We start from the raw sequence: 24,481 nt of genomic DNA on the forward strand, positions 1-24,481 counted from the left end.
TGATACAACAGAACTGCGCAGCAAAGGGCATTTTTTTGTGATTTCATGCTATAAAAACTGTAGCATCTAATTAAATATGACCTACTTGACTGGAAAGCTGCTGAAAAATCTTTTAACTTTATTCCCTTAAAATTCTTTTAATATGACCCTGTTTGTTGTGGTTCTCTGCTGACATAATGATTTAATCACCTATCAGAAGCCCTCATTGTAGCAGAAGAAATTGTCACCATATCCTTAATAAACAAGAAAAAGACGAACAAAAAGCAAAACCACCCCCAAACCACCAAAATCTGGTAAATTCCTTCAGCTTAAAACTCTTGAGAAAAAGGTAAGAGGAAACATTAAAGAGTATTACTCAAAGGCCCCATGTCCTGGGGCCTTGGCTTTTTACCAGGAATCTCTAAAATTGCATATTGCAATTGCTCAAGAAAATATAAACAACTATATCAGAAAATAAATTATTCCGCTTGAGACAATTCCTCTGGTCTGTCAATCTCTTTCATTATAGCCTATATAGAGAAGCAGCCAGCAGTGCTTGCTAAGTGACTTCTACACCTGCATGTGCCTAGGAGTTATACCTTGCTAAGAGATGCTTGCAGATACTCATGTGGAAGGGGTGATTGATAAACTGTCACAGGCAAGGCTAGAGTTATCCCCAAATTTACACTACTATCTAGTTGAGTAAGTATATTTTTCTAGGGAACACTTACTAATCACTAAAAATTGGGATTCTTCAAGTTATTATCATCAGCCATTATCCTGAACCTTATTTTTTCTACCTCTTAAAATCTGCTTTGAGTATTAACACAAAACTGGAAGCCATTTTTCACTTGCAGATTTGCAGATATAACAGAGCAGTGACTTTTCCAGCAAGGAGAAGCAATCACAGAGGTTATTTTCGTGCTGCCAGTGAGGGCTGTGCAAGACAGCCTCTCACTTCACCTACCCACTGGACATTCCACATGTCCAAGCACAATTAATGCACACACATCATGCTTCTAAGTGTGGGGCTCACAGCAGCCAGCAGTCAATGCATGTTTACAGAAGAAATCTTCCATACCATTCCTACGGATTTGCTGGTAGAGAAAGCAAAACAGGTGAAGAAATTGCCTGTAGAAGTTGTTAGACAGGCTCATGGAAGACCTGTGCCCCACAGGATGCACACTACAGCATCAGGACTTGTAACAAATTCCAACTTCTAACTCTCCTCTTCAACAATGCATTTCTCTGTTCTACAAGGAAGAATTAAATTTGTTCTCTCAAACATCTGCATAGTTATTGGGATTCGTAAACCTTTTTCTTTAGATTAGCATTTTTGAAGAAAAAAAATAAATCACACCTAGATCTAATTTTGTTTCTTAATATACAGTCTGGTTTATGGTATTTCTTTTGTACAAACTTAGATTATCACATAAGTCATTTCATTCTGTAGAACTGGCCTTTACATCTCTTTTACTACTGCAATAATTCCTTCCACGAAGGACCTTGCAGTATGCAGCTAAGCACAGATTCTCAGAGGACATGATAACGAATGCCATCTGCAGAGAATGCGTATTACTAATGTCTGATTTTAAACCGTTAAATACATGGTGGTGTATAGTGCTGGAGGTTTTTAAAATCCTAACATTTCTTATGCTTGAAATACACTGCAGATGAACTGCCTGAACAAAACAGGATTCTCTTCCTGCAGTTACAGTGTCTGAAAAAGTTAAACCCTACTGCTTCAGACTAAACAACTAAGCCTGAACTAGATCTCTCAGTTTTGTTAATCTTATGCAAAACATTATAGTAGGATTGTAAACAGTTTTAAATAGCATTACCTTTTCTCTTGTCTTTTAATCTCTCACCCTGTAGCCTTTAACATAAAACTTAGATTTTCAGCAAATTAGCAGGCCCAATTTCAGAATTTTTCTCCTCAACTCTTCAAATACTGGTATATTAGTAAGGAACTACAAAAAAATATTATTTTCTCAGTTTTCCCCAAAGAAAATGTTTGTTTGTTTTTTTTTTTAACAAGATTTTAATTACCTTGACCAAAACCTACATGTATTCTCATCCTCTCTCCCTTCCCAACACTGAACTACCAGTCCCACAGCAAAACCCACTCACATTCTGCTATTCTACTGGTTCCTTCTGTTTGTTAACGATAGTAAGTCTTTGCACAGAAAGCCATTTTAGAAGCTCTTCAGATATTAGCTGAATAAGTCAACATCTTTTACGAGTAAGCCACTAAGAACCATTTCAGTTTTGTTAGGAGTGAAAAACAGAAAAGCATTTTGATGCCCCTCATTCATACAAAGAACTAAACCCAGTAATAGTATTTTGCTCTAAAACGCAGACTGGTATGAAGGTTTTGTTTTAAATTCTCCAAATATTTTTGCATACTTTGTCCAGCATTTAGGAACTTCAAGTGTGTTGTATCATCTTAACAGATTAGTCTTCAGACATTCTTCAGGCATGTGTTAACAGAACTACCAGCAAGTATGGCTAATATGCAGGAATTCAGTTAAAAACACCAGAACTTGCAATTGTTTAAATTTTCTAAGCACAAAAAGCTGATAAATTAGGCTGAATATTTATAACTTTTTGTCTGATGACAGACTGCAGTTTAAAACTGCCTCAAGTGCACTGTAACACTAGAAAGTTAAAATAACAAACCCCTCTTCCTATTTCCCAGATATTAACCATTATAACTCAGAAAAACAAAGCAGCAAATTCTTCATCTGACATTATCATCTCTAATAAAGCTGTATTAAAAAAAAAAAATTCAACTCATATGGTGTCTGAATATTTAAAGAGTACCCAAAAGGTTTTCTTTTCAACAATGTTACTTCAAATTGTTTCAGAAACTTCAGTAGTGCAATTTTTACCTGGAGGTCCTGTGATATTTCAGCTGTAGGAGGTGGTGGATATTCTTCACATACAGCAAGGCTCCGAACTAACTTTAACTTTGTGTTTGACTAAAGGAAAGTATGCAAAATTAAAACCTATGGCTTATAAAAAACTATATAAATATACCATAAGCCATTATTTTTCCATTCATCTTATGTAAAACAAAATGGCTGAAAACAGCATTTGTAATATTTTCAAAAGAATAAGTAATTTCCTCTAGAACAAAACTACCCAAGCAATTGAAGCTTTTGACAGCAATGTCAGCACAACAGAGCACATCTAATGAAAAGTAAATAAAATCTTTGGGAAACTGTTTCTCTCCGTAATAAAAAGCCACCAAAAATATAAAGGCAAACCACAAAAGCAGACAACTAGGCAAGACAAAATTCCAACAGAATAAAAAAAAGCTTTGATGCCAAAAAATAAAACTAAAGGCACTTTTCACAAAGTAACAAAGCTTCATCAAGCATGAAGGGCTTCCTCACAGCATGCCAGCACACAAGTCTACCGTACCTTCGACCTTTTTGCTGTCTGTCCAAAAGACTGTATTGGCCGCTGAATGATAGGCACAACAGAAAAAGTTTATATTAAACTTAGTAGTACAGTTTTATTAATGCAAAAGTCTGTATAAGAGAAAACTTTAACAGTTACTACTAACATGATGGTCAAATCTGTTAGGAATCTGAAAGCAACAGCAGGTGCATTTGGCTGACAGATTATACCGTCTTTCAATTTCACCATGCTCATGATCAATTTCTCTTCTTCATTTATCAACAATAAATATTACAGGAATTTAACAAGAAGCAAGCATTATTCTTGTTCAGTAAGACCCAAGCAGATTACTCTTTTTGCCAGCTCCTATATTTTAAATTCTCATGTCCTAATTTCCTAATGACATGACTTTTTCCTTCCTATCCCTGAAACCTACCTGAAAAAATAACAGGCAGGTAGGTGAAAGAAGGCACAAAGAAAAAGGCATTGCCTTTACCCGGGAGCAGATGATGACCCATCTTAATTAAGAAGGTTAAAACATATAGATAAAATTAACTAAATCCTCTGTGACAGTTACACAGGAGCAGAAACACAGTGGTATAACAACAGTTTAAGTATTGTTTTCACTGTGGAACTGGTGGATAGAAAAGCCTCTAACAGAGCTGTTTTATTGAGCATAGGCCTAATGTTTGTAAAGAAAAAGTAGCGTTGGTAAACCACTTTCAAATCTTCTTTAATGGACAGTATTTTCTCCTTTCTGAAAGAGGTATCCATTCAGAAGGAAACTAAACAAAAACTCCATTTGAAAACTCCATGAGTCCTCCATGCCCTAGGCTCAGAGGAGCAAATGTCTATGTAGTACCTTAATTTCTTAGCAGGACGCACATATTGCTGAACAGAACATCTAACCTACAGCAAAGGGTTCTAACCATAAAGGCAGAAGTGCTATTTCTCTGATTTTCCTCAAGAACCACATGACTCTTCGGGGATGTTACATCAGCTTAGCTGAAAAGCAGCAGAAGGGGAGCTCATTTAAGCTCATTTCACTACGTAACAGGATTTTAAATAGCAGCACTGAAAGCTAACCGAACTCATCATTAGTTTTTAAAGGAAGCTTGATGAGATTCTGAGCAGCAAAGACAGTTCAAATGTTTTCACACCTGGAACTCTGAGACTTTGAGTTTTGCTGTTAACCTGCAAAATACTTTTTCTTTTCTATTAGCTATACCAAAAGCATATATTGCATGTTGAAAGCTGGCACTCTGCATATCCCTGGCAAAGTTTCTGTTATACCAAGCTACTATATTTTCAAGAACTGGATGATTTCCCACCCCTGTATCAATTACTCCAGCATCAATTACCTTAGGTGGATTCAAATCAAGTAGTGTAAACATAAAATCAAATTAGCACTGCCACTGGAGTCCTCAGTTCACTGTCAGGACAACATGAAAAATAACCTACATTTGGCAAAAAACTAGCCAGACTTTCTACTACGTTAACCAGAGATTTACACATAAGCTACTGCTAATTAACTGGATAAGACATATATTTCATTTTTTTAAGAGTGATTAAAGGAAAACAACACCCACAACAGAGAAGATTGTTGCTGGGAAAAAGAACCATGTCATAACTAAATTTAATTAAAATCTGTAAGAAACACATACCTCCCTCTCAGCTTACTGAATTAAAGTCTCAAGAATTCACTAAAGCCAAAACTTAAGTACGCTTGCTCAGCCCTGATAAAGTGAAGCAAATGCTTCAAAATTTGAGCTATTGAAACTGAAACGATCTAGTATCAAACCTGAATTATTTATAAAAATGTTTAATGTGGTTTTCAGATTTCAATCACAATTAAGGTAAGTTTCATGGTATGGTCCTTTAAGTGTTTTGTGCGTTGTATCTATCTTCCATTTTGCTTGCAGAATTACAGTTGTGTTTTATCCTGGGTTCAGCAGTAGCAGTCATTTTTCTCCTTCTTAGTACCTGGTGCAGTGCTGTGTTTTGACTTTCAGCTGGGAACAGCACTGAAACACCAACGTTTTTAGTTGTCGCTCAGTAATGTTTACCCTGACCAAGGACTTTCTCAGTCTCATGCTCTGCCAGGGAGGAGGAGAAGCCAGGAGGAAGCAGAGACAGGACACCTGACCCAAACTAGCCACAGGGGTATTCCATACCACAGCACGTCATGCCCAGTATATAAACTGGGGGCAGTTACCCAGAAGGGCTGGATCACTGCTCGGTCAGGTTGGGTATCGGTCAGTGGGTGGTGAGCAGCTGTATTCTCTTCCCTTGTTATTTCCCTTATTATTATTATTGGTGGTAGCAGTAGTGGTTTGTGTTATACCTTAGTTACTGGACTGTTCTTATCCCAAACCATGGGAGTTACATTCTTTCAACTCTCCTCCCCATCCCTCCGGGAGTGGGGGGACAAAGAAGGGTAGGGGGAATAAGCGAGTGGCTGCCTGGTACTGAGTTACTGGCTGGGCTTAAACCACAACAGTTCTTTGTGGCACCCAACATGGGACATCAAGGGATGAGATAAGGACAGATCTGACTGGAGTGTGTCTAATTGTATTTGTGATAAGCATTCATTTTTTGGATTAACAGTCACTGGTCACAATGCTGATTTACTGGCTCTCAAAGTTGTTGCTCTTGATCTCAGAGTTTCAGTATGTTGTACCTTACAGCAGGTAGTTGCTGTTTTAGTGCTTACCAGCAGGGGGGCCTGGGCTAAGGTTCATGTTTCGCTGCACTTTATGGTAATGACTTATAATACAATAGACTCATTGATTATGAAACTGGTCTGGCTTGCGTTACCAGTGTGGTCATCGCCTCTATACTTTGGGAGGTATATAATGGAAGTGTTTAGAAATTATGCATCTTTCTTTTTCCTTTCCTTGAGGGGTTAACCTATGGAGAAGATACTCCCTCACACCCTCTGCTCCCCCACCAGACTATATACAGTGGGAGTAGATTCTGGAGGAGTTAAAGATCCTGAATATCCTTTCAATGCCCTTAAAAGCACCCTGCTCCTCTTGCTGGGAACCAGCTAGTTGCTGCATATACTCTGTATGTTTTGCTTATGGTTTGACCACCCTGAGAATGCCCAGTCTTGTCGGGTCATGGAAGCTAAGCAGGGTCAGGTTTGGGTCTTGTTGAGGGTTAGACAATGATACAGGAGGACCAAGAGATTTTCCTCAAGTCTGGACAGTCATGAGTGGCAGGGCGTGTGGGATAGCATGGGCAAATATCTAGCTCAGTGGGCCCCTCCAGTGCTTTGGAAGCATCAGAGATGGAAGGCAGCTGTATGGAGTCCCCCATAACAAGTTGCAGAAACTGCTGAAGGAGAGGGTAAACCAAGTCAGTTTGCCGAGGTGAAAGCCATCCAGCTGGCCTTGGATGCTGCTGAACAAGAAAAGTGGCCAGTACTTTATCTCTACACTGACTCATGGATGATGGCAATTGCCCTGTGGGGATGGTTGCAGCAATGCAAGCAGAGCAACTGGCAACACAGATAAACCCATCTGGGCTGCTGCACTGTGGCCAAGATACTGCTGCCCAGGTGCAGAATCTGGTGGTGAAGGTACACCATGTAGACAGATGCTCATGTACCCAGAAGTTGGGCCACCGAGGAAAACCAGAACAACCAACAAGTGGATAAAGCTGCTAAGATTGAAGTGACTCAGACAGACTTAGACTGGCAACATAAGGGTGGGGTTTTATAGCCTGGTGGGCTCATGACACCTCAGGCCATCAAGGCAGAGATGCAATATACACATGGGCTCTTGATCAAGAGGTGGAGTTAACAATGGACACTATTGCCCAGGTTATTCATGAGTGTGAAACATGTATTGCAATTAAGCAAGCCAAACGGTTAAAGCCTCTTGGGTATGGAGGATGATGGCTGAAGTACAAATATGGGGAGCCCTGGAAGACTGATTATAACACACTGCCACCAACCCACCAAGGCAAGCGCCATGTGCTTACCATGGTGGAAGCAACCACCGGGTGGCTGGAAACATACACTGTGCCCCATGTCACTGCCCAAAACACTATCCTGGGCCTTGAGAAACAGATTTTGTGGTGACACGGCACCCCAGAGAGAATTGAGTCAGACAATGGGACTCATTTCCAGAACAACTTTATAGACACTTGGGCCAAAGAGCATGGCATTGAGTGGGTATATCACATCCCCTACCATGCACCAGCCTCTGGGAAAATCAAATGGTACAATGGGCTATTAAAAACTACACTAAGAGCAATGGGTGGTGGGACTTTTAAACACTGGAATACACATTTACCAAAAGCCACCTGGTTGGTCAACACCAGAGGATCTGCCAACAGGGCTGGCCCAGGCCAATCAGAACTTTTACATACTGTAGAAGGGGACAAAGTTCCTGTGGTGCACATAAAAAATTTACTGGGGGAGACAGTCTGGGTTCTTCCCGCTTCAGGCAAAGGCAAACCCACTTGTGGGATTGCTTTTGATCAGGGACCCAGATATACTTGGTGGGTAATGCGGGAGGATAGGGAAGTCCAATGTATACCTCAAGGGGATTTGATTTTAGGGGAAAACAGCCAATAAACTCAATTGTATGCTGTTGCCTGCTCTGTAATACTTTTATAGCCCACCGACTAGATGGCTTCAGGTCACCAGCAACTGGCACGGACTTCCCTCCGGCCATCATCCCAACAAAGAATGACAAAACCAGATGAGCTCAGCAGTGACCAGATGAGTTCCGCGGTGTCATCAGCAGGCAACAGTCCAACACTGCACACAGTCTCTCCTGCTCTGAAAGACTGTTACAAGAGATGGAGCCTGACATCATGGACTGGATGAATTTAGCAGCTTTATAGGGATTGGTCCATGGACTAAGGAATGATATCTCTCTCCTTGTGTGGGTGCAGGTGTATATATACATGAGACAAAAGCAATGGTACACTGAAAAATGGGGGATCTGAGCATAACATGAATGTCATGGAATAAGGGGTGGATACTGTCCTGGGTTCAGCAGTAGCAGTAATTTTTTTCTCCTTAGTAGCTGGTGCAGTGCTGTGGTTTTGACTTTCAGCCTGGGAACAGCACTGGTAACACCAGTGCTTTTAGTTGTTGCTCAGTAATGTTTACTCTGACCAAGGACTTTCTGAGTCTCATGCTCTGCCAGGAAGGAGGAGAAGCTGGAAGGAAGCAGAGACAGGACACCTGACCTAAACTAGCCAAAGAGGTATTCCATACCACAGCATGTCATACCCACTACATAAACTGGGGGAGTTACCCAGAAGGCCAGATCGCTGCTTGGGTTGGGCTGGGTATCAGTCGTCGGGCGGTGAGCAGTTGTATTCCCTTCCCTTGTTATTTCCGTTACTATTATTATTATTGTTGTTAGCAGCAGTGGTTTGTGCTATACCTTAGTTACTGGACTGCTCTTATCTCAACCTGTGGGAGTTACATTCTTTCAATTCTCCTCCTCCTCCTCCTCCTCCTGGGAGTGGGAAGAGGAAGAAGAGCGAGGGGAGTGAGGGAGCAGCTGCCTGGTTCGGAGTTACCAGCTGGGCTTAAACCATGCCATGTTTCCAAGTTGGAAAACTAACCCAACAAGTATCATCCCACCTATCATATTAAGACTTGTTATCTAGAAACAACTGCCTTGTAAAGCAATACCTTGATTGATGTGGATTCCTTGCTTTCCTGCATAATTTTAAGGATGTTAAAACCTGAAATACAAGCTCCCCTCACATCCAAGTGTAACTGTGAGGAGTAAGCACCACACACTTGACAGGTAAGCAGCACTGGAATAAATCTGGTGTGGCTGGCTTAGAGGGACAGCTAATGTAAGAAAAGGTGTGTGATTGAAGGCCTTTGCCAGGAAATACAAAACAGGAAGACCTGTACTATCAACAATAAGCACTCTCAAAAAAGTTCAAAAAGCTTGAAGATGAGTGGGCACAGTTCCGTTCTCAGGTAATACCATTTTGATTGAAGATAACTACATTTCTACTGGAATTCCAGGACAACAGGTAGTCAATCCATGTTACAGCTGTTAATGCACATTTTCCCTTCTTTTCAGGTCTGTGAATTTAAGTTCTGTCCTAATTTCTCTGTATTTAATATGTTTTGCCCCTACAGAGTTCATGTTCCCCATTTGTGAAAAAGAATTTATAGCGGTTTTAGAATATGTAATCCTTTGTAAACTAAAATTAACCAATTTCTTCATACTTGCAGCTCTCAGACTTCTACTGACTTGAGAAAAGTGTGTTAATGAAAGCAAGATTAAAAATGAATTTATGCCCCATTTAAAGTCATTATGGACATGATTTCAAGACAGTGTTTAAAAGCAACAATTTTATGATGAAAATTATCGGGATTTTTATTAATAAAACTCAACAACAAAACCCCAAAGCCAAACCCACAACAAAACACATTCCCTCCCCCCAAAAAACACAACCCCCAAACCACACCACAACTTTTAAGACTAACTAGCATGCTTCATCTCCAATTAAATAAAAAAGGGGAATTAAGATAAGAGCTTAACAAATACATATAATCAGATATACCTAGGCTTACAGTAGGGGTATCAGTCTATTTTTTCCTAATTACCTCCACAGATCACAAATTAAATACAAAGATCTGCTGCTGTTGCATGCCTTCCTCTGTCATCACTATGCTGTTTAAACAATTTGGATAAAAACAGGTCGGGCACAGGATGGAAAGATAGAAGTGTAAAAAGTTTTGTGAGAAGGTACTATATAAATTTCTGAAGTACTGTTTGGACATTTCAGAGGACAGGCAAGACATAACAGTCACATATTTTTGAGATAAAGACAGGTAAATCCTGACAAGACCAAAACAGCTGGGGAAAGGCTTCAGAGAACTCAAGCTGTGGAAGACAGAGAGAAAACAAACGTCTGTGCTAGTACGGTGGGAAGAAACTTGTAGAAAGGGAAATGTCTAGCTGCCAGGTAAAAAAAAAGATAATTCACCCAAAGGACAGGGATATCTGCTTTACTAGCATAAATCCAAGACAGAATTCTACTCATTTTATAAAAAATTTACTCTACCCATATCATTCAGTGCATGCATACAACTCCTGCATTCATGCACCAGCCTCCATCCTTCCATGAGGCCTTTTTTTGCTACTGGTATTTTGGTTTTGCTCTCCACAGCTTGCAAGCTCTTTTCCTGATATGTAGTAATATACAGCTGTCTTTATCTCAGTCTTTTACTGCCTCGGCAATCGTTCCCCCATCAAAGACCTTATATCTACTTACTGTTATTTTTCAGCGCAGAGCTGACAGTATTCAAGACTAATAGTCTTTCCCTCGACCCCATGCATGAACTGTAGAATAAGAATGAGCCTCCTTTTCTGGATTACACATAAGCCAATGTTCATTGTTATGGAGATTTTAAATATTTTTTTGTTAAAAAAAACCAACCAACAAACAAAAACATACAAAAAAAAACCCCCACAAACCAAAACCTTTCTAATAATGAGTAAAAGGCACTATCCTGTAAGATAAATCTGAGCTCTTTTTTTTTGTTTTGTTTCAGTATTTCCTGACACCATGACAAGTGCAAGGTCCTACACCTGGGTCAGGGCAATCCCAGGCACAGCTACAGGTTGGGCAGAGAAGAGATTCAGAGCTGCCCTGTGGAGAAGGACTTGGGGGAGGTTGGTTGATGAGAAAACGAACATGAGCCGGCTTCAGTGTGTGCTCGCAGCCCAGAAAGACAACCGTATCCTGGGCTGCATCAAAAGGAGCGTGACCAGCAGGTCCAAGGAGGGGATCCTGCCCCTCTACTCTGCTCTCATGAGACCTCACTTGGAGTATTGTGTACAGTTCTGGTGTCCTCAACATACAAAGGACATGGAACTGTTGGAACAAGTCCAGAGGAGGGCCACGAGGATGTTCAGGGGACTGGAGCACCTCCCATAGGAAGACAGGCTGAGAAAGTTGGGGCTGTTCAGCCTGGAGAAGAGAAGGCTGCGTGGAAACCTCACAGCAGCCTTCCAGTATCTGAAGGGGGGCTACAGGGATGCTGGGGATGGACTCTTCATTGGGACTGTAGTGACAGGACAAGGGGTAAAGGGTTAAAACTTAAGCAGGGGAAGTTTAGATTGGGTATAAGGAAGAAGTTCTTCCCTGTGAGGGTGGTGAGGCACTGGAATGGGTTGCCCAAGGAAGTTGTGAATACTCCATCCCTGGTAGTGTTCAAGGCCAGGTTAGACAGAAGAGCCTTGGGTGACATGGTCTAGTGTGAGGTGTCCCTGCCCACGGCAGGGGGGTTGGAACTAGATGATCTTAAGGTCCCTTCCAACCCTAACCATTCTATGATTCTATGACACATTAACTTTGTAACAGCAGTCCTTATAGTGGATAAGCATTTCCACTGCCTAAAAACACTGTGAGTGCTAGCCATGTACTCTAATAAGGTACTTTTTCTTGTTTACATTGTAGCTCCAACAGTGTATGCAATAGCAAATAGATTACTAATGCATGACATTTCAAAATAATCTGAAATTTAGAGCCACAGTTGCATTTAAAAAATATAATCACCAGTTTCTGGAAATATCAAGATCTGGAAATGTACCCAAATTCAAACGATGGCAGGTTTAGAAAGAGAAAACACCAACATCTGTCTCTTACTTGGCTGTAAAGAAGTTAGAAGTCAGAAGTCAAGTGATAACTGTACTCAGAAACACTACCGTAGTTTTCCAATAGGTATAAAACTTGAGTAATGAGCTACTAGCTAGGAAAGCCAAATCCAAATTCCCCAACCTATCCTCAGATATATTCAATTAGTAAACAAAAGAATAAAACTCCAAAAAGCTTCTTATAATCTTCTCTAACATTTCTCTGCAAATTCTTTGCTTTTTCCTCACCTCTACATGAACATTTAACCTGCACTTAATGAATAGTAGTACACCCAGTAAAATTTCACTAGCCAAACTATGTAATCGTTTGGTGACTACTCTATTCTCAGACATTTTTTTTTACTACGGACAGGCCAAAATTTGTTTCATATTTAGGCATAAAGCATGTTTTTTAATGAAAAAACCTTGAATATGACATACTTATTCGCACTAACAGCTACCACAGCACAAGTGACATTAACTGACTTCAGCTGTTACAGAGGGTTTAGCAAGGTTCCACCTTATACCTGTCATCCCAGCACTCTGGAAATCAGCATCCTCAGCCTACAGACTTGGGTGTTAATTACACTACTTGTGTAAAAGCAACGTTCTGATTCTGATGGAGAGTCCTGGAAGCAACACTAATGCAAACACTAAACGCAGAAGACAGTAAAGCTGTCTCTACCAAACAGCCTTCATTACACAGGTTACTCCTGTACAAGAACAAAACCAAGCAACCAACCCCTTTCCCAAACCCCAGAGTCAGTGACAGCATTTCATTTCTCTAAACTAGGTCTAACTATACAAAACATTTGTTTGCAGGAAGGCAGGTTTGCCACTTGGGTCTCAACAGAAGTTTCCACACTAAAATCCACTCAATGAGATTTCTTGAATGAGAAAGTATGAATATTTCCAAGTTACTGAACTATATGAAAATAAATCTTAAATTGATTTTTAAGGCTCACTACTAGAATATTTCATTGATTAAAGAAAATACCAGCTCAGCCATAACATCTACCAGTGCTTCAGTAGCAGTTATTTCTCATATGTTACGGGAGAATTATTTCATTTTAAGGATTTATTTTTTCATAAAAATATCTTTTTACACAGATGCCAGCCTTAATAAAGCCAGCAGATATTAAAGTGTAAAACTCTATTGTTATTACAGTGGTCTACAAGATTTATTTGGAAGCAATTTAACATAGCAGATACAGCTTACTTCACTCAATGGAATTCTGAATTGTTACGCTTGAATAAAACTATTCCCAGAAGAACCTTTTACTCAGTTCTTAATAACAAGAATCTAATAAAGTACTGTCCTGTTTTTGTAACCCGCAAGAGAATACTGCCATACCCCATATCCCAGTCAGGATTTTTATCAGAAAATTGTTTATTGCTAACCCACAGACACAAAATTCCTTTAGAAAACTACTTTTTGTCAAACACAAGCTTCTGTTTTCTCTTAGAAATATGACCCATTTTTGCAGTTGTGCCACAAAGTTTCATTTGTTTTCATTAACTCCTCATCTAAGACACTTGCAGTCTTCAATGATCAAGTTGGCAGCCTCTGACAAGGAGTTAGCTAGTTTGTCCTTCGTGAAAGAGATCCATCTTTCAGGACTCTTGAGCATAAGTGCAAAATGTGCAACTAAATTTGAGAGATATCAAATCTGCTGCCATAAATTCTTAACCCACCCTTACCGGTGTGTTCTCCTTTAACACAAGACATTTGCATCCTATGCACCCTGCCTCCTTCTCACTTGAAATTTCCATGCCACAATTTCTTTATAGGTCCATCTCCCACCTCACAAAGGCCATTTATTTATATGCATGAGCTCTTCAGTGTATATGCATAAAGACTGCCTAAGCTTTCTTACTTAAATTGTCAAGCAGTGAAGAATGAAGGAAAAGAGAAAGTACAGGCATTACTAGCTAGTAGCCAAGATGAGATGATAGCTCACCAGCTCACTATGCCACTGATGTAGGCAGAAAGAGGCTGGACCTTCTACTGGTGGCCAGGGCAGGACCCAAACCTTCTGGCTCAGGAACTCCACTGACTTGATTCCTCTGACACCTGGGGATTTGGATTACCTACATCTGATTACTTTAATCTTGTGCTGTACAGCTTTGCTGTAAAAGTTACACCTGAGCCACCTGTAAAATGCACATGGCTCAAGAGCTGTAGACTGGTCACCCCTCCTCAACACAGACATGATAAGCTGTGCTGTAGTGCTTTGTTCATACAAGCAGCACTCATATCTCACTATTACTATATAGAGTACTATTAACATAGTCCAGTCTCTTAAACTCAGTCAAGACACAGCAACAACAGAAGGTGCTTGAATGCCAAATTTTTCCCTTGTTCTGCTGCAAAGACTCAATTTCACATGTGCACCCAGGAGAGCACCTATATGGACAAATCATCTGTTTCACATGAAAACTGCCCATCTACTTCAAACAATCAAAAATTCCCAACTCTCATATTTACAGAAAAGTGGGGCAAAGGAGAAGAGAATAATCATCCAACTTGTTTCCCTAACACAAGTCAAGTTTTCCTGACCTGTACCAAAGAAATACATGAAGAGAATCATGAAAAGGGAGAAGAACAAAACAGACTCATTTAACATGATATACTAGTGAAAAATAAAGTGAAAAGCTTCTTACCGGCATATTGGTTTTGCTATCCGGACAATTTTCATCCTTTTCTGCCTGAATCTGCTCCTGACTTCCTGATTTTATAAGGTCTTCAATTGGGTCTGTATCTTTAAATTCAGCTTCTGAGCCCTTCATTGCATCAGTTCCATCTTTTACAGTAAGAATATCAGACATCCTCATTAGAAAAGGTTATTTTAAAATTCTACAAGAAACACGGAACCTTTAGGACAAAGAAAAAAAAGGATCACTGAGTAATTCTGAATTAAAACAAAGCATATCTGAACAGTACCCAGAATAAACATGATTTTGCTGCAAACAGGATTCCCCTTTCTGTCACGATGTATTTTCCTGCCTTGTGATCATCTCTTATCAAAAGGCTTCTAACAACAGACATCTATACAAAGGAGAACTAAATGCTACGCTATGGGATAACACTCACAGATTTTCCCTTCCATATTTTAAAATAAACACCTGAACGTTCAGGTACTCTAAATCAAACTAAATTCCAACAGAAAGAAGAGAAGCTTTTCACATCTAAAAGATAATTACATACAGAGTTTTAAAGTAAACATACAAATCCTAATGCACCAAGTGTGCAAACATTCATAAATTTAATTAAAACTTTTAAGGTACCTCGTTGCCAGGTAACCACAAGACAAGTTCCAAATGCAGGAACTATCCTACCTACTAGATGTAGCAGAACTAGTCAAAATGAAATTAAGCACTCCCCCAAAAGCAACAAAGAAAGAAAGAGACAGCTTTGGTAATTAGGATAATAACAACCATCATAAGTAATTATAATTCAAAATAATAATTTTTAATACTGTATAAAGATAACTAATGGTTAAAGTTATAAGAGAACCACCCCAAATTTTCCCTAAAAATATACAACTTTTCATCATTATTAAGCTACAGTGAAAGATGTAAACCAAGAATTTTTCATTCCTTAAAATAAAAACAGTAAGATGTAAATGCTTAAAAGTCCTTCACAGAAAACAAGTAACAATCAAGTAACATTATGGAAAAGTCTAAGTAAGTATCTGATGTAGTACCTGATATGTCCTACAATTTGGGGATTGTGGTCTCCCACAAAAATAAAATAAAATAATCCAAAGTTCCTTTTCACAGTTGTCAACCAAGATGTCAGATGTAATGAACCATCTGGAATCTGGCAGGAGGAGTCCCATGTCCTTATCCCCAGTGTAGAGTCCTGGACAGAACTGTGTTGTCTTGAATCAGCAAGAGCATCCCTTTTGAATGCCTAAAAATCAAAGGAAAATGCATGATACTTTTATTTGGCAGGATGGGAGAGGGAATATGATGACACCTAAAAACAGTCACTTCAAGAAAACAAAAGCATGGAAGAAATAAGCATTTTTCATATTTATTCATTCTACTTTCTTTCTCTAGCAGTAATAGTATTTTTCATCAGACTTACAAGACACTTTTGTATTACAGAGTTAACAAGTAGTCAAAATAAAAATTTTGTTGGCATTCCCAGTGAAACTGTTTCTATAAACAAGCAGGTATCTTCCAGCAGAGTCTGAAAAGACAGTTTGAAATATGCAGCCCAGCAGGTGTGTAGGAGTAACAGGCCATGAAAGCTCACTGATTCCTGTTAGCATTAAAAGCTTTTTTCTTTGTCATGGTTCATAAGCTATAAGCACAACGCATAATCCATATTTTTTGCAACCTGAATTACAGAAAACATTTTTATTTTATTCATCAAAATAACTGCCCTTGAATGAGGATTTACAAATTTCTGCAAAACTGACAATGTTTCATCTTCCCTTCTCAGATTTGCCCTTCTGAGAAATAAGTAGTATCACCACCCAGAGGAAGCATGCATTTGAAGTGGTAGGCAACAATGGAAATCAAATAGCAAACAATATGTAACTCCGAGAACACCTCATCATGCTGAACTACTCCCTCGGTACAACTGAGAAGGCTGTGATGGCATGAAACAGCAACAGAATGGCCCACAGACTTCCAGGTTTCCTGCAGGCGAGATTAAAGCCTGGCTACAATTACTCTTCTACATCTGAAGAAACATACAGGTTGGTTAAGACATATAGGCATTGTGACTTAATAAACCTTGCTGCGAAGGAGTATGAAAAAGAAAGATAAAAGATGGGCTATGATTCAGGCCTGTAAAAGACCCTAATCGCTGAAATGATTACGCATAAAAAAAAAACAAACAGGAAACAAAAAGGTGCAGAAATGCAACAAAGGACACAGTATTGTTTCTTCCAGAGGACACAGAATTGTTTCTTCCAGATAATCCAGATGGTTATTTAAGATTTATGAAAAAGCTCAGATTTACCTTTACTGTAAGTAAGATGTGAACAGAGAAGCTGTTTGATTTTGTTGACTAATATACAATTTGTGTTGTATTTAGGTAAAATGTTAGAAGAGACCACAGGTCTCTTCTAAACATTTATGTCCAGTTGCAAATATAATTTCAGAAATTAAATATCATTTAATTGCTGTTCCCTATAGAAGCCACAAATGTATTAACTGTAGTCAACATTTTGAAGGGGCTTTGGTTTAATTCTATCGAATTCACTAAGAGCTTCCTTTGCAAGGCCGTTTTAAAAAAAAAAGAATTCACAAAACTCACACTGCAAATGCAATTTCCTTGCCTATGCCAATCTGGAAAACTGATGCACAGGTAAAAAGTCCTAATATTTCCTACAACAACCTAACTGCAAATCAGCCTATAACATGTTATGAACAGATTTTTCACCTGCAGATAGATTTAAAGCCTGTGGATTTTGTGCAATGTAACCTACAGTAAGTAGGACAGAACTGAGAAGCTGCGCAGTTTCGATTCAAACAAAATATAATTATTTTTTATTTTATAGAACACAGCTACTTTGAATCAACCAGAATCACTATCAGCCTGCATGTAAGAAAATGACAAACCCTGTACTTCAGCTTAACAGCAAAACACACATAATAAAGATATATCTTTGTTTACCTGATTTTTTTGAGTAATAACAGCCATAGATTCATTGAAATTGGTACAGCAACCTTGAGTTTGTGACCAACAATAGTGAGTTACTAGTAGCTGGATAACATTCCATCCCTGCAGTTTCCATAAATTCAGTTTTCATAACTGAGATGATCTGGTTCTAGTTCTTTAATTCAATCTGTAAAAGTTTAGAAATACTTCAGGAATTTTATGGGCTGCAGACTGAATGAGGAGGCCAGATCCAGTACACCCTTATGAATCCCACCTCTTTCATCTCCCCATATATTTGGGTATTAATTTCCTGTCCCCCATACAGGATGGGAAAAAGGAGAAGAAAACAAGAAGGCAGACCTTAAAAGTCAATGTACTGTTTGGACAGAAAAAGGGCTCTAGTAAGCAAACTGACTAAGTTGATTTATATCAAATCCCAACACTGGCCATAGACTGCATGGCATTATAAACCAATATAGGTTGGCAAATTTTAATAAGAGGGACATGATACTTCTACCCAAAAAATATCCAAACAGTTGAAAGGAATAAACATTAAGGACAGAGCACCACCTGGTTTTGCATGTAAAAAAATTAAACAGCTAGCAACAGGTCTCATGAAAAAAGCCTTTCAATTTTAGTTTTGTTTGGGTTCTTCTTTTGTATTTTTTATTTTTGGTTTTATAAGTAACAACAATAGGTACCTACTTTAACAGACAGTAATTACAAGGACTTGTATGCAAGAGTGGAAGATAACATGTGACATTTATCTTCTTTAACCTTCAAGATTTTCATCCTCATCTAAACACTTATTGTTGAAAGTTATGTTCTCCCCCTTCGTTATCGTATTGGTAACACTGTATTACCACCATTAAACCTAAATTCTATTGATTTTCTTTCTGAAAAGTGGTAACTACTTTGTCTAGGCAACTATTCTGAATCAGCTATTCAGAGGGGAAAACTCTTATCAGCTGTAAGACAGAAGTCCAGTACTACATAGAATCATAGAATGGTTTGGGTTGGAAAGGACCTTAAGAACATCTAGTTCCAACCCCACTGCCATGGACAGGGATGCCATCACCAAAGGCTCTGTCCAACCCAGTCTTGAACACTGCCAGGGATGAAGCATTTAACACTTCTTTGGGCAACCTGTTTCAGTGCCTCACCATTCTCACAGTGAAGAACTTCTTCCTTAGATCTAGCCTGAATTTCCCCTGTTTAAGTTTAAACCCATTACCTGCTGTTCTATCGCTACAGACCCTGATGAAGAGTCCCTCTCCAGCATCCTTGCAGGCCTCCTTCAGAGGCTGGAAGGCTGCTATGAGGTCTCCATGCAGCCTTCTCCAGGCTGAACAACCCCAACTTTCTTAGCCTGTCTTAGCATACATCTATAGGCATATACGTCTCAGTGAGACAATCATAAAACTGTCAATGCTGTGCTCTTACTGCTTTCTTTTGCACAGCCCAGAGGACAAGAGATAGAAAAGACTGCATCTAGCAAAGCCATTCCCGAGTTTTACGACAGAAACCTCCTGAATCGTGACACATAGAAAATGTTGTCAAAAGACCAGAGGAACAGCTATCAAAATAACTGGTATCAATCAAATTCAGGACAAAACACTGAATGTAAATTTTTTCACCCCGGCCTTCTAATTCAACACATAAAGTGAATATGCTGCCAGTGCAAAGGTAATTTGAAAATTTATGAGCAAGCTTTTAGTCACCAGATATTTCAACAGAAATCTTGTACAGGTCTAAAGACTATCCCTTGTCGTGGACAATACACACCTACCTAATTTTTAGTATGATTATGACTGTCAGGTTAGGCTACCCCATAACCTCATGGTCAAAAATCAGTCACTGCTGAATTCCCAGTGAGGCTTGCCACAAGTCAGAGATCTCCAGACTGTATGCAGCAACTTATCCTAGCTCTTAACATTTGCTGCAGTCACACATAAAGCTATAGTTCTCTTCAGAAGTTGCTTTATTATCCAAAAGACCTGTTTATGCATGTACACATGCCCAGAGGAATCACAGCAGTAGGTTATTTTCTGTACTATTTATGCTGTATTCCATTAAACTGAGAAGAATCAATGTTGGGTTTACTTACTTCTGTTCCCTTTGAAGCAGGATTAAGGATAATCTTCCCAGAGAGGAAATATCAGGAATGAAAAAAAAAAATGCATAAAAGATGCTCTGCACTAAACAACAATTACCTTTACTACAGAAGACTAGACTCATACTAACCCCATCAGAAGCTGTACTGCCTACTTCAGGGGGATACACAAATTCACCTGCTTTTACTTTGAGAGAGCTGAGCATTGTATAGGATCTATGTGAATTAAAAAACTCTGTCATAAAAGTAGCTGTGTGAGGAAGGAAAAAAACCACAAACACCAAAAAACCCCAAACCAGAAAACACCACCACAACAAAATCCAAACCAACAAACACTGGCCTCTCACCATAATTTATACAGCGGCATTGTGCAGCACCTCCTTCCACAGCACAAGTGGAAGAAATGATGGATGAGTACAGCAAAGTCTCCGTGAACAGCCTTGCCTTACCCCCAGCATATTAGTGATACAGCCTTCATTGGATGTGGAAGTTTTTTTGTTTTAAATAGAAAGCTCAGGATCTTCCCTAGAAAAACAGATCTTTGGAGTTTCTTATCTAAAAGACTTGCCACAACAAAAGCTTATCCAGCTATTTTTCACCTCAATTATTTTGGACAACATTTAAACAATATAAACATATTTATATTAGCATCATAACCTCAGGGTTCCTGTGATGAGAACAAACACGAACTCTCCCAACCAACCAACACCACTCATAAGAAGTTACATATGTTTCTTTGTTAGGATGAAAGGGGAAAATGTTTATGCCTTAAGCAGAAAGATACGGATCAAAAATATCTCATTCTTACATTAACAAAAACTATGGGTATAATTAAAAGATAATTATTGCATCCAGCTATTGCTTAGCTCTTGAGGACCACTACAGACACAGTTCTCAGAAATAATTAATTTTGGCAAGTTATATCAATGCCTCAAGACAGCTAAATCAACAGGGTACTCACTACCGTCAAAAAGGGGAGAGCTTTTGCTTCTTTCTTCTCCCTGTAGCCTCTGCACCACGCTTTCAAAGTATGGTTCCACCTCTACCTCCACATCAGCTCTGCTGTTTGCTAAACTTCTTCATTGTGTGATTCAACAATAAGTGACAGAGAACCATAAAGCTCTTTTGCTAGAGCAGCTTTTGCTGGGCTGCTGAGCTATGGCAGTGCAAAGGAAATTTATATGAACACTAGCCAGCGTGAAGAAAGCCACAAGAGGAACAGAGAAACAGCTGTACCCCCACCTTTTTGCAGTGGTGACTCCTATACCTGCTCTGCCCATGTACTCCATTAAGTACACTCTTCAACAGCACCAGCCTCACTAAAATAAAGCTATGTGAAGGTACAGATTAATACTTTGGGAGGGGATGTAGAGGGAAATACACCTCTATTAACTGAGAGCCTGCAGATGAATCCCGAGACAAAAGATGGACAACCTGACAGGCACCTATAACTGGAAGAGATCAGACCCTTCTGGGAAATTTTCCTTTGGGCAGGGAAGGGAAAAGGACTGGAGCAAACTATCTTTGGTGAAGGAGGGGAAGGGAAAAGGAAAAACAAAACACCCCCCACAACCCTAGAAATCCTAACTTGGACAGCAAGGGAGGATTCCAGAGGGAGCAACGATTCTCCAGCCCATGAACAGACCAAGCTACGCCCACAGATGCTCCGAGAGTCATGAGATAGGGTCTACAACCAAAGTTTTGCTTTCTTCTCGATTAGTACTTTACTTACCTCTTTGGCCCAGGGTTTCAAAGACTTTTGAAATCTGCCACGCAGCTTTTATAAAAATGTAGCAGCTGATCTTAAGATTACCATTTATTTATCATAAAATTCAAAGCAGCTCTGTATAATTGAGACAGAATCTGGAATTATGCAGAGGCAACTGTTCCCTTTCTCCAAAAAGCCAACACAGACATAACTCAAGACAACATGCAGAAAGCATGTGCACAATGTCTAAAGTTTGAGATCCATTAAACAACTAGGGAGCAAAGAATCTCAGCCTCCTTATTGAACTATGATATGTGCATAGTATTTAAATGAGAAATCTGTCAAATTTCTAAGCATGAATAAAAAATTAAAATCCCTATTCTTGTTTACATTTATATACTGGAAAGTGATGTACAAACAAATCCATGCTGCATTGATACAATTATATTAAAGATTTGTGATTTTCCCAATGATACTATTTACACAGGTTTTAAAGTTATACATTAATCAGTTAATAGCCAAATGCTATTTAGTACAGTAGCATTAGAAGATACTTTTTATTGGATTCAATTTACAAAGCTATTTAGTAATTAGGATTTCAAAAGAAACAGTATGAGGATAAATAGGAATACAAAAGCATAATCTGCAGTTACTCTACCTCTTTTGAAATTAAGGACTATATGCATCCCACTGTCTATACAAGTTACATCCTGCTACCAACTTAGTGTAGGTATCATTAAAAAAATAACTAGATAGAAATAGCACCAATTTTACCAGAAACCATTTGCAGGCTTCCTTGAGAAAACTCCCCCCAAAGGAAATTCAGAAGACAGAAGGAAAATCCCACAACTGTGAACCTAATAAAGGCTCTCACAGGTATATTCTAGTTCATCTTGCTGCACAGGTTATACAAAGTAACCCACTCTTTCATTTTTCTGTTGTGTCCCTGTATCAAAGGTACTACTTGGCAGAAGAGAGTATGTTTACACCTCTATCACTCCAACTTGGCCTGATGTCTAAGCTCAAACAGACCTTCACTGACAGCATACACCAAGATATGGGGCTTCGCACTTGTGTGACCAAGGCACCATCATACCATCTTCTACCTACCGACTGGTGCAGTCAAATGCCTTGAGAGAGGATGGAAAGGCAGACAGAGACATTGCCTTAAAGCACAGCAACAAGATTCACCAAAATATATGTCAAACATCTACTTCAAACCTATGCACACTTCAAATAGGTACAGTTTACCAGCACTGTATTATTTGTACAACAAGAATACTGCATATCAGAAGAAAAAAAAATTAATCTTGCCCTCACCTTGTAAATTCATGACTTATGCACCTCCTTTACTGAGGAGTTTTGCATAGTATAATCTCTCAAGCAATTTAAAAAAAAACAATAGTGCCCTTCTATCACACTCGGGCTATAAGCCAGCACACTATCATTGTTCATAAGGTAGTAGACAGGCTTTTAAAGAGGACACTTTTCACAGTACAGATGTGAGAAGCCAAGACGTACTATTAGTAACTATCCCTCTCCCCTTTATTTTAAATTCTGAGCAATAATCTATGGCCTCTTTAATCCTGCCTCACCTTCTCCTGTGAGCCCACTACTGAATATAATACAAACGTTTAGCTGACAAAGAACATCAGGAGAACTCCTTCAGGAATATAGTTGTGTACGGAAGAAATTTAACAACCAGCAAGACTATAGGGATCTTTATTCTATGTGTCGATAGGAAACTACAGTATTAAAGTACTTATGGAGCTTGGCACTGTACAATGACTCTTCAGAGTAATCTTAGCACTGGCTCTGCAGGAGGGTCAGCTGCTCCATTATGCACAAAGCACTGTCATTCTTTTACTAGATCTCTTCTTGGAGTTCAATTTGGACTTTTAGGAGACGAACAATCAGAGCAAAGTACACCAAAGGAAGTAACCACCTTCTTCATTTGCCATGAGGAAACCAGACACTCCTCGGGATTTAATTCCTGCTACAATGCAACATGACAAAGGGTTCTGCTAAGGTGCTTCCAGCTTGTTGTTAAATCTAGTAGGCTTGAGACATTTTTATTTCTGTATGCTGCCAAAATATGCACTTTTAAATACCCCCCCCCAAAAAAAACAAAAAAAAACCCAACAAACCAAAAACACTCCTTGCCACCACATGAAAAAAAACAAACACACCCCCCCCCAAAAAACACAAAAAAAATCAACAAAAAAAAAACCAACCATACAATTTAACCATTTCAGGAAAAGGAAAGAGTTGGCATGCTAGGATACTACCCAAGGAAAAGAAAAAACCAAACAAACAAAAACACAACAAAACACAACAAAACTTGTTTTGACTAGGGAAACTATACAACACAAAGAACAAAAGTTCTCCTGACAGACAATCCACATGTTTCAACAGATGAAGGGTTTCTGATGAAACTACAATTCTAGCATTGAACACGCTGTGCTGGATGAAAACCGACTTGCCTAGCATATGCTTATTGTTATAAAACACAATTCAGTGGCTAGTCCACTCTCCTTAGGGTAACTAAAACAATCTTAAAACGGTTTATACACTATTTAAAGTTGTAGGTCCAGTAGGATCTGTTCTCACTTTTTGTAGCTGAGGAGGGAAAGAAAATAATTTCTGAAACAGACCTCAAAGCATGTAGCTAAAATCCATTTTTTTTCTGTCATTGCCTCACTGGGAAGCATCTGCACAAGGTAAGGTACATTAGCAGACAAAAGCCATTTGAGCCTGATCCCTATTATAGCATTAACCTTTCAGAAATGTCATACCTCAGAAACAGCAAAGTATTAGGTTAGTGGAAAGTACATGCGCTGAATGGCTTAAGTCCTTCCTCCCCCCAGAGAGGATGTCTGTTTAAAGGCATGAGGAAAGAACTATTTTAAAATAGTTCTTCTCATGTCTTTAAAACACTTATGAAACACAACATGACATATCTTTAGATTTTGCTAGCATAGTTCTGTTGGCTTGGGAGGTGAAAAATGAATGCCCTTCTCACA

At 39.1% G+C, this 24,481-nt stretch overlaps 1 protein-coding gene across 13 annotated transcripts in view; it reads right to left on the reverse strand.

Annotated features, from left to right (window-relative positions):
• The window catches only part of R3HDM1 (R3H domain containing 1), a 91,447-nt gene that overhangs the window by 39,733 nt on the left and 27,233 nt on the right, over window positions 1-24,481 (reverse strand). For 10 of the 13 annotated variants that reach the window (XM_057401833.1, XM_057401828.1, XM_057401836.1 and 7 more), the window contains exons 2-5: window positions 15,725-15,933; window positions 14,682-14,892; window positions 3,406-3,447; window positions 2,871-2,960 (exon numbers count right to left, since the gene is read on the reverse strand). In XM_057401833.1, the coding sequence (XP_057257816.1) occupies window positions 2,871-2,960; window positions 3,406-3,447; window positions 14,682-14,852 (303 nt within the window). In that variant the 5' untranslated portion in view covers window positions 14,853-14,892; window positions 15,725-15,933. The remainder of the gene's footprint in view (window positions 1-2,870; window positions 2,961-3,405; window positions 3,448-14,681; window positions 14,893-15,724; window positions 15,934-24,481) is intronic. The other 3 variants (XM_057401835.1, XM_057401841.1, XM_057401829.1) reach the window with 2 other exon arrangements.

The sequence above is a fragment of the Pezoporus wallicus genome, unplaced genomic scaffold (genome assembly GCF_028554395.1).
Source record: "Pezoporus wallicus isolate ANWC-B61680 ecotype Strahan unplaced genomic scaffold, APGP_CSIRO_Pwel_v1 contig_865, whole genome shotgun sequence".
Taxonomy (NCBI): Eukaryota; Metazoa; Chordata; class Aves; order Psittaciformes; family Psittacidae; genus Pezoporus; species Pezoporus wallicus.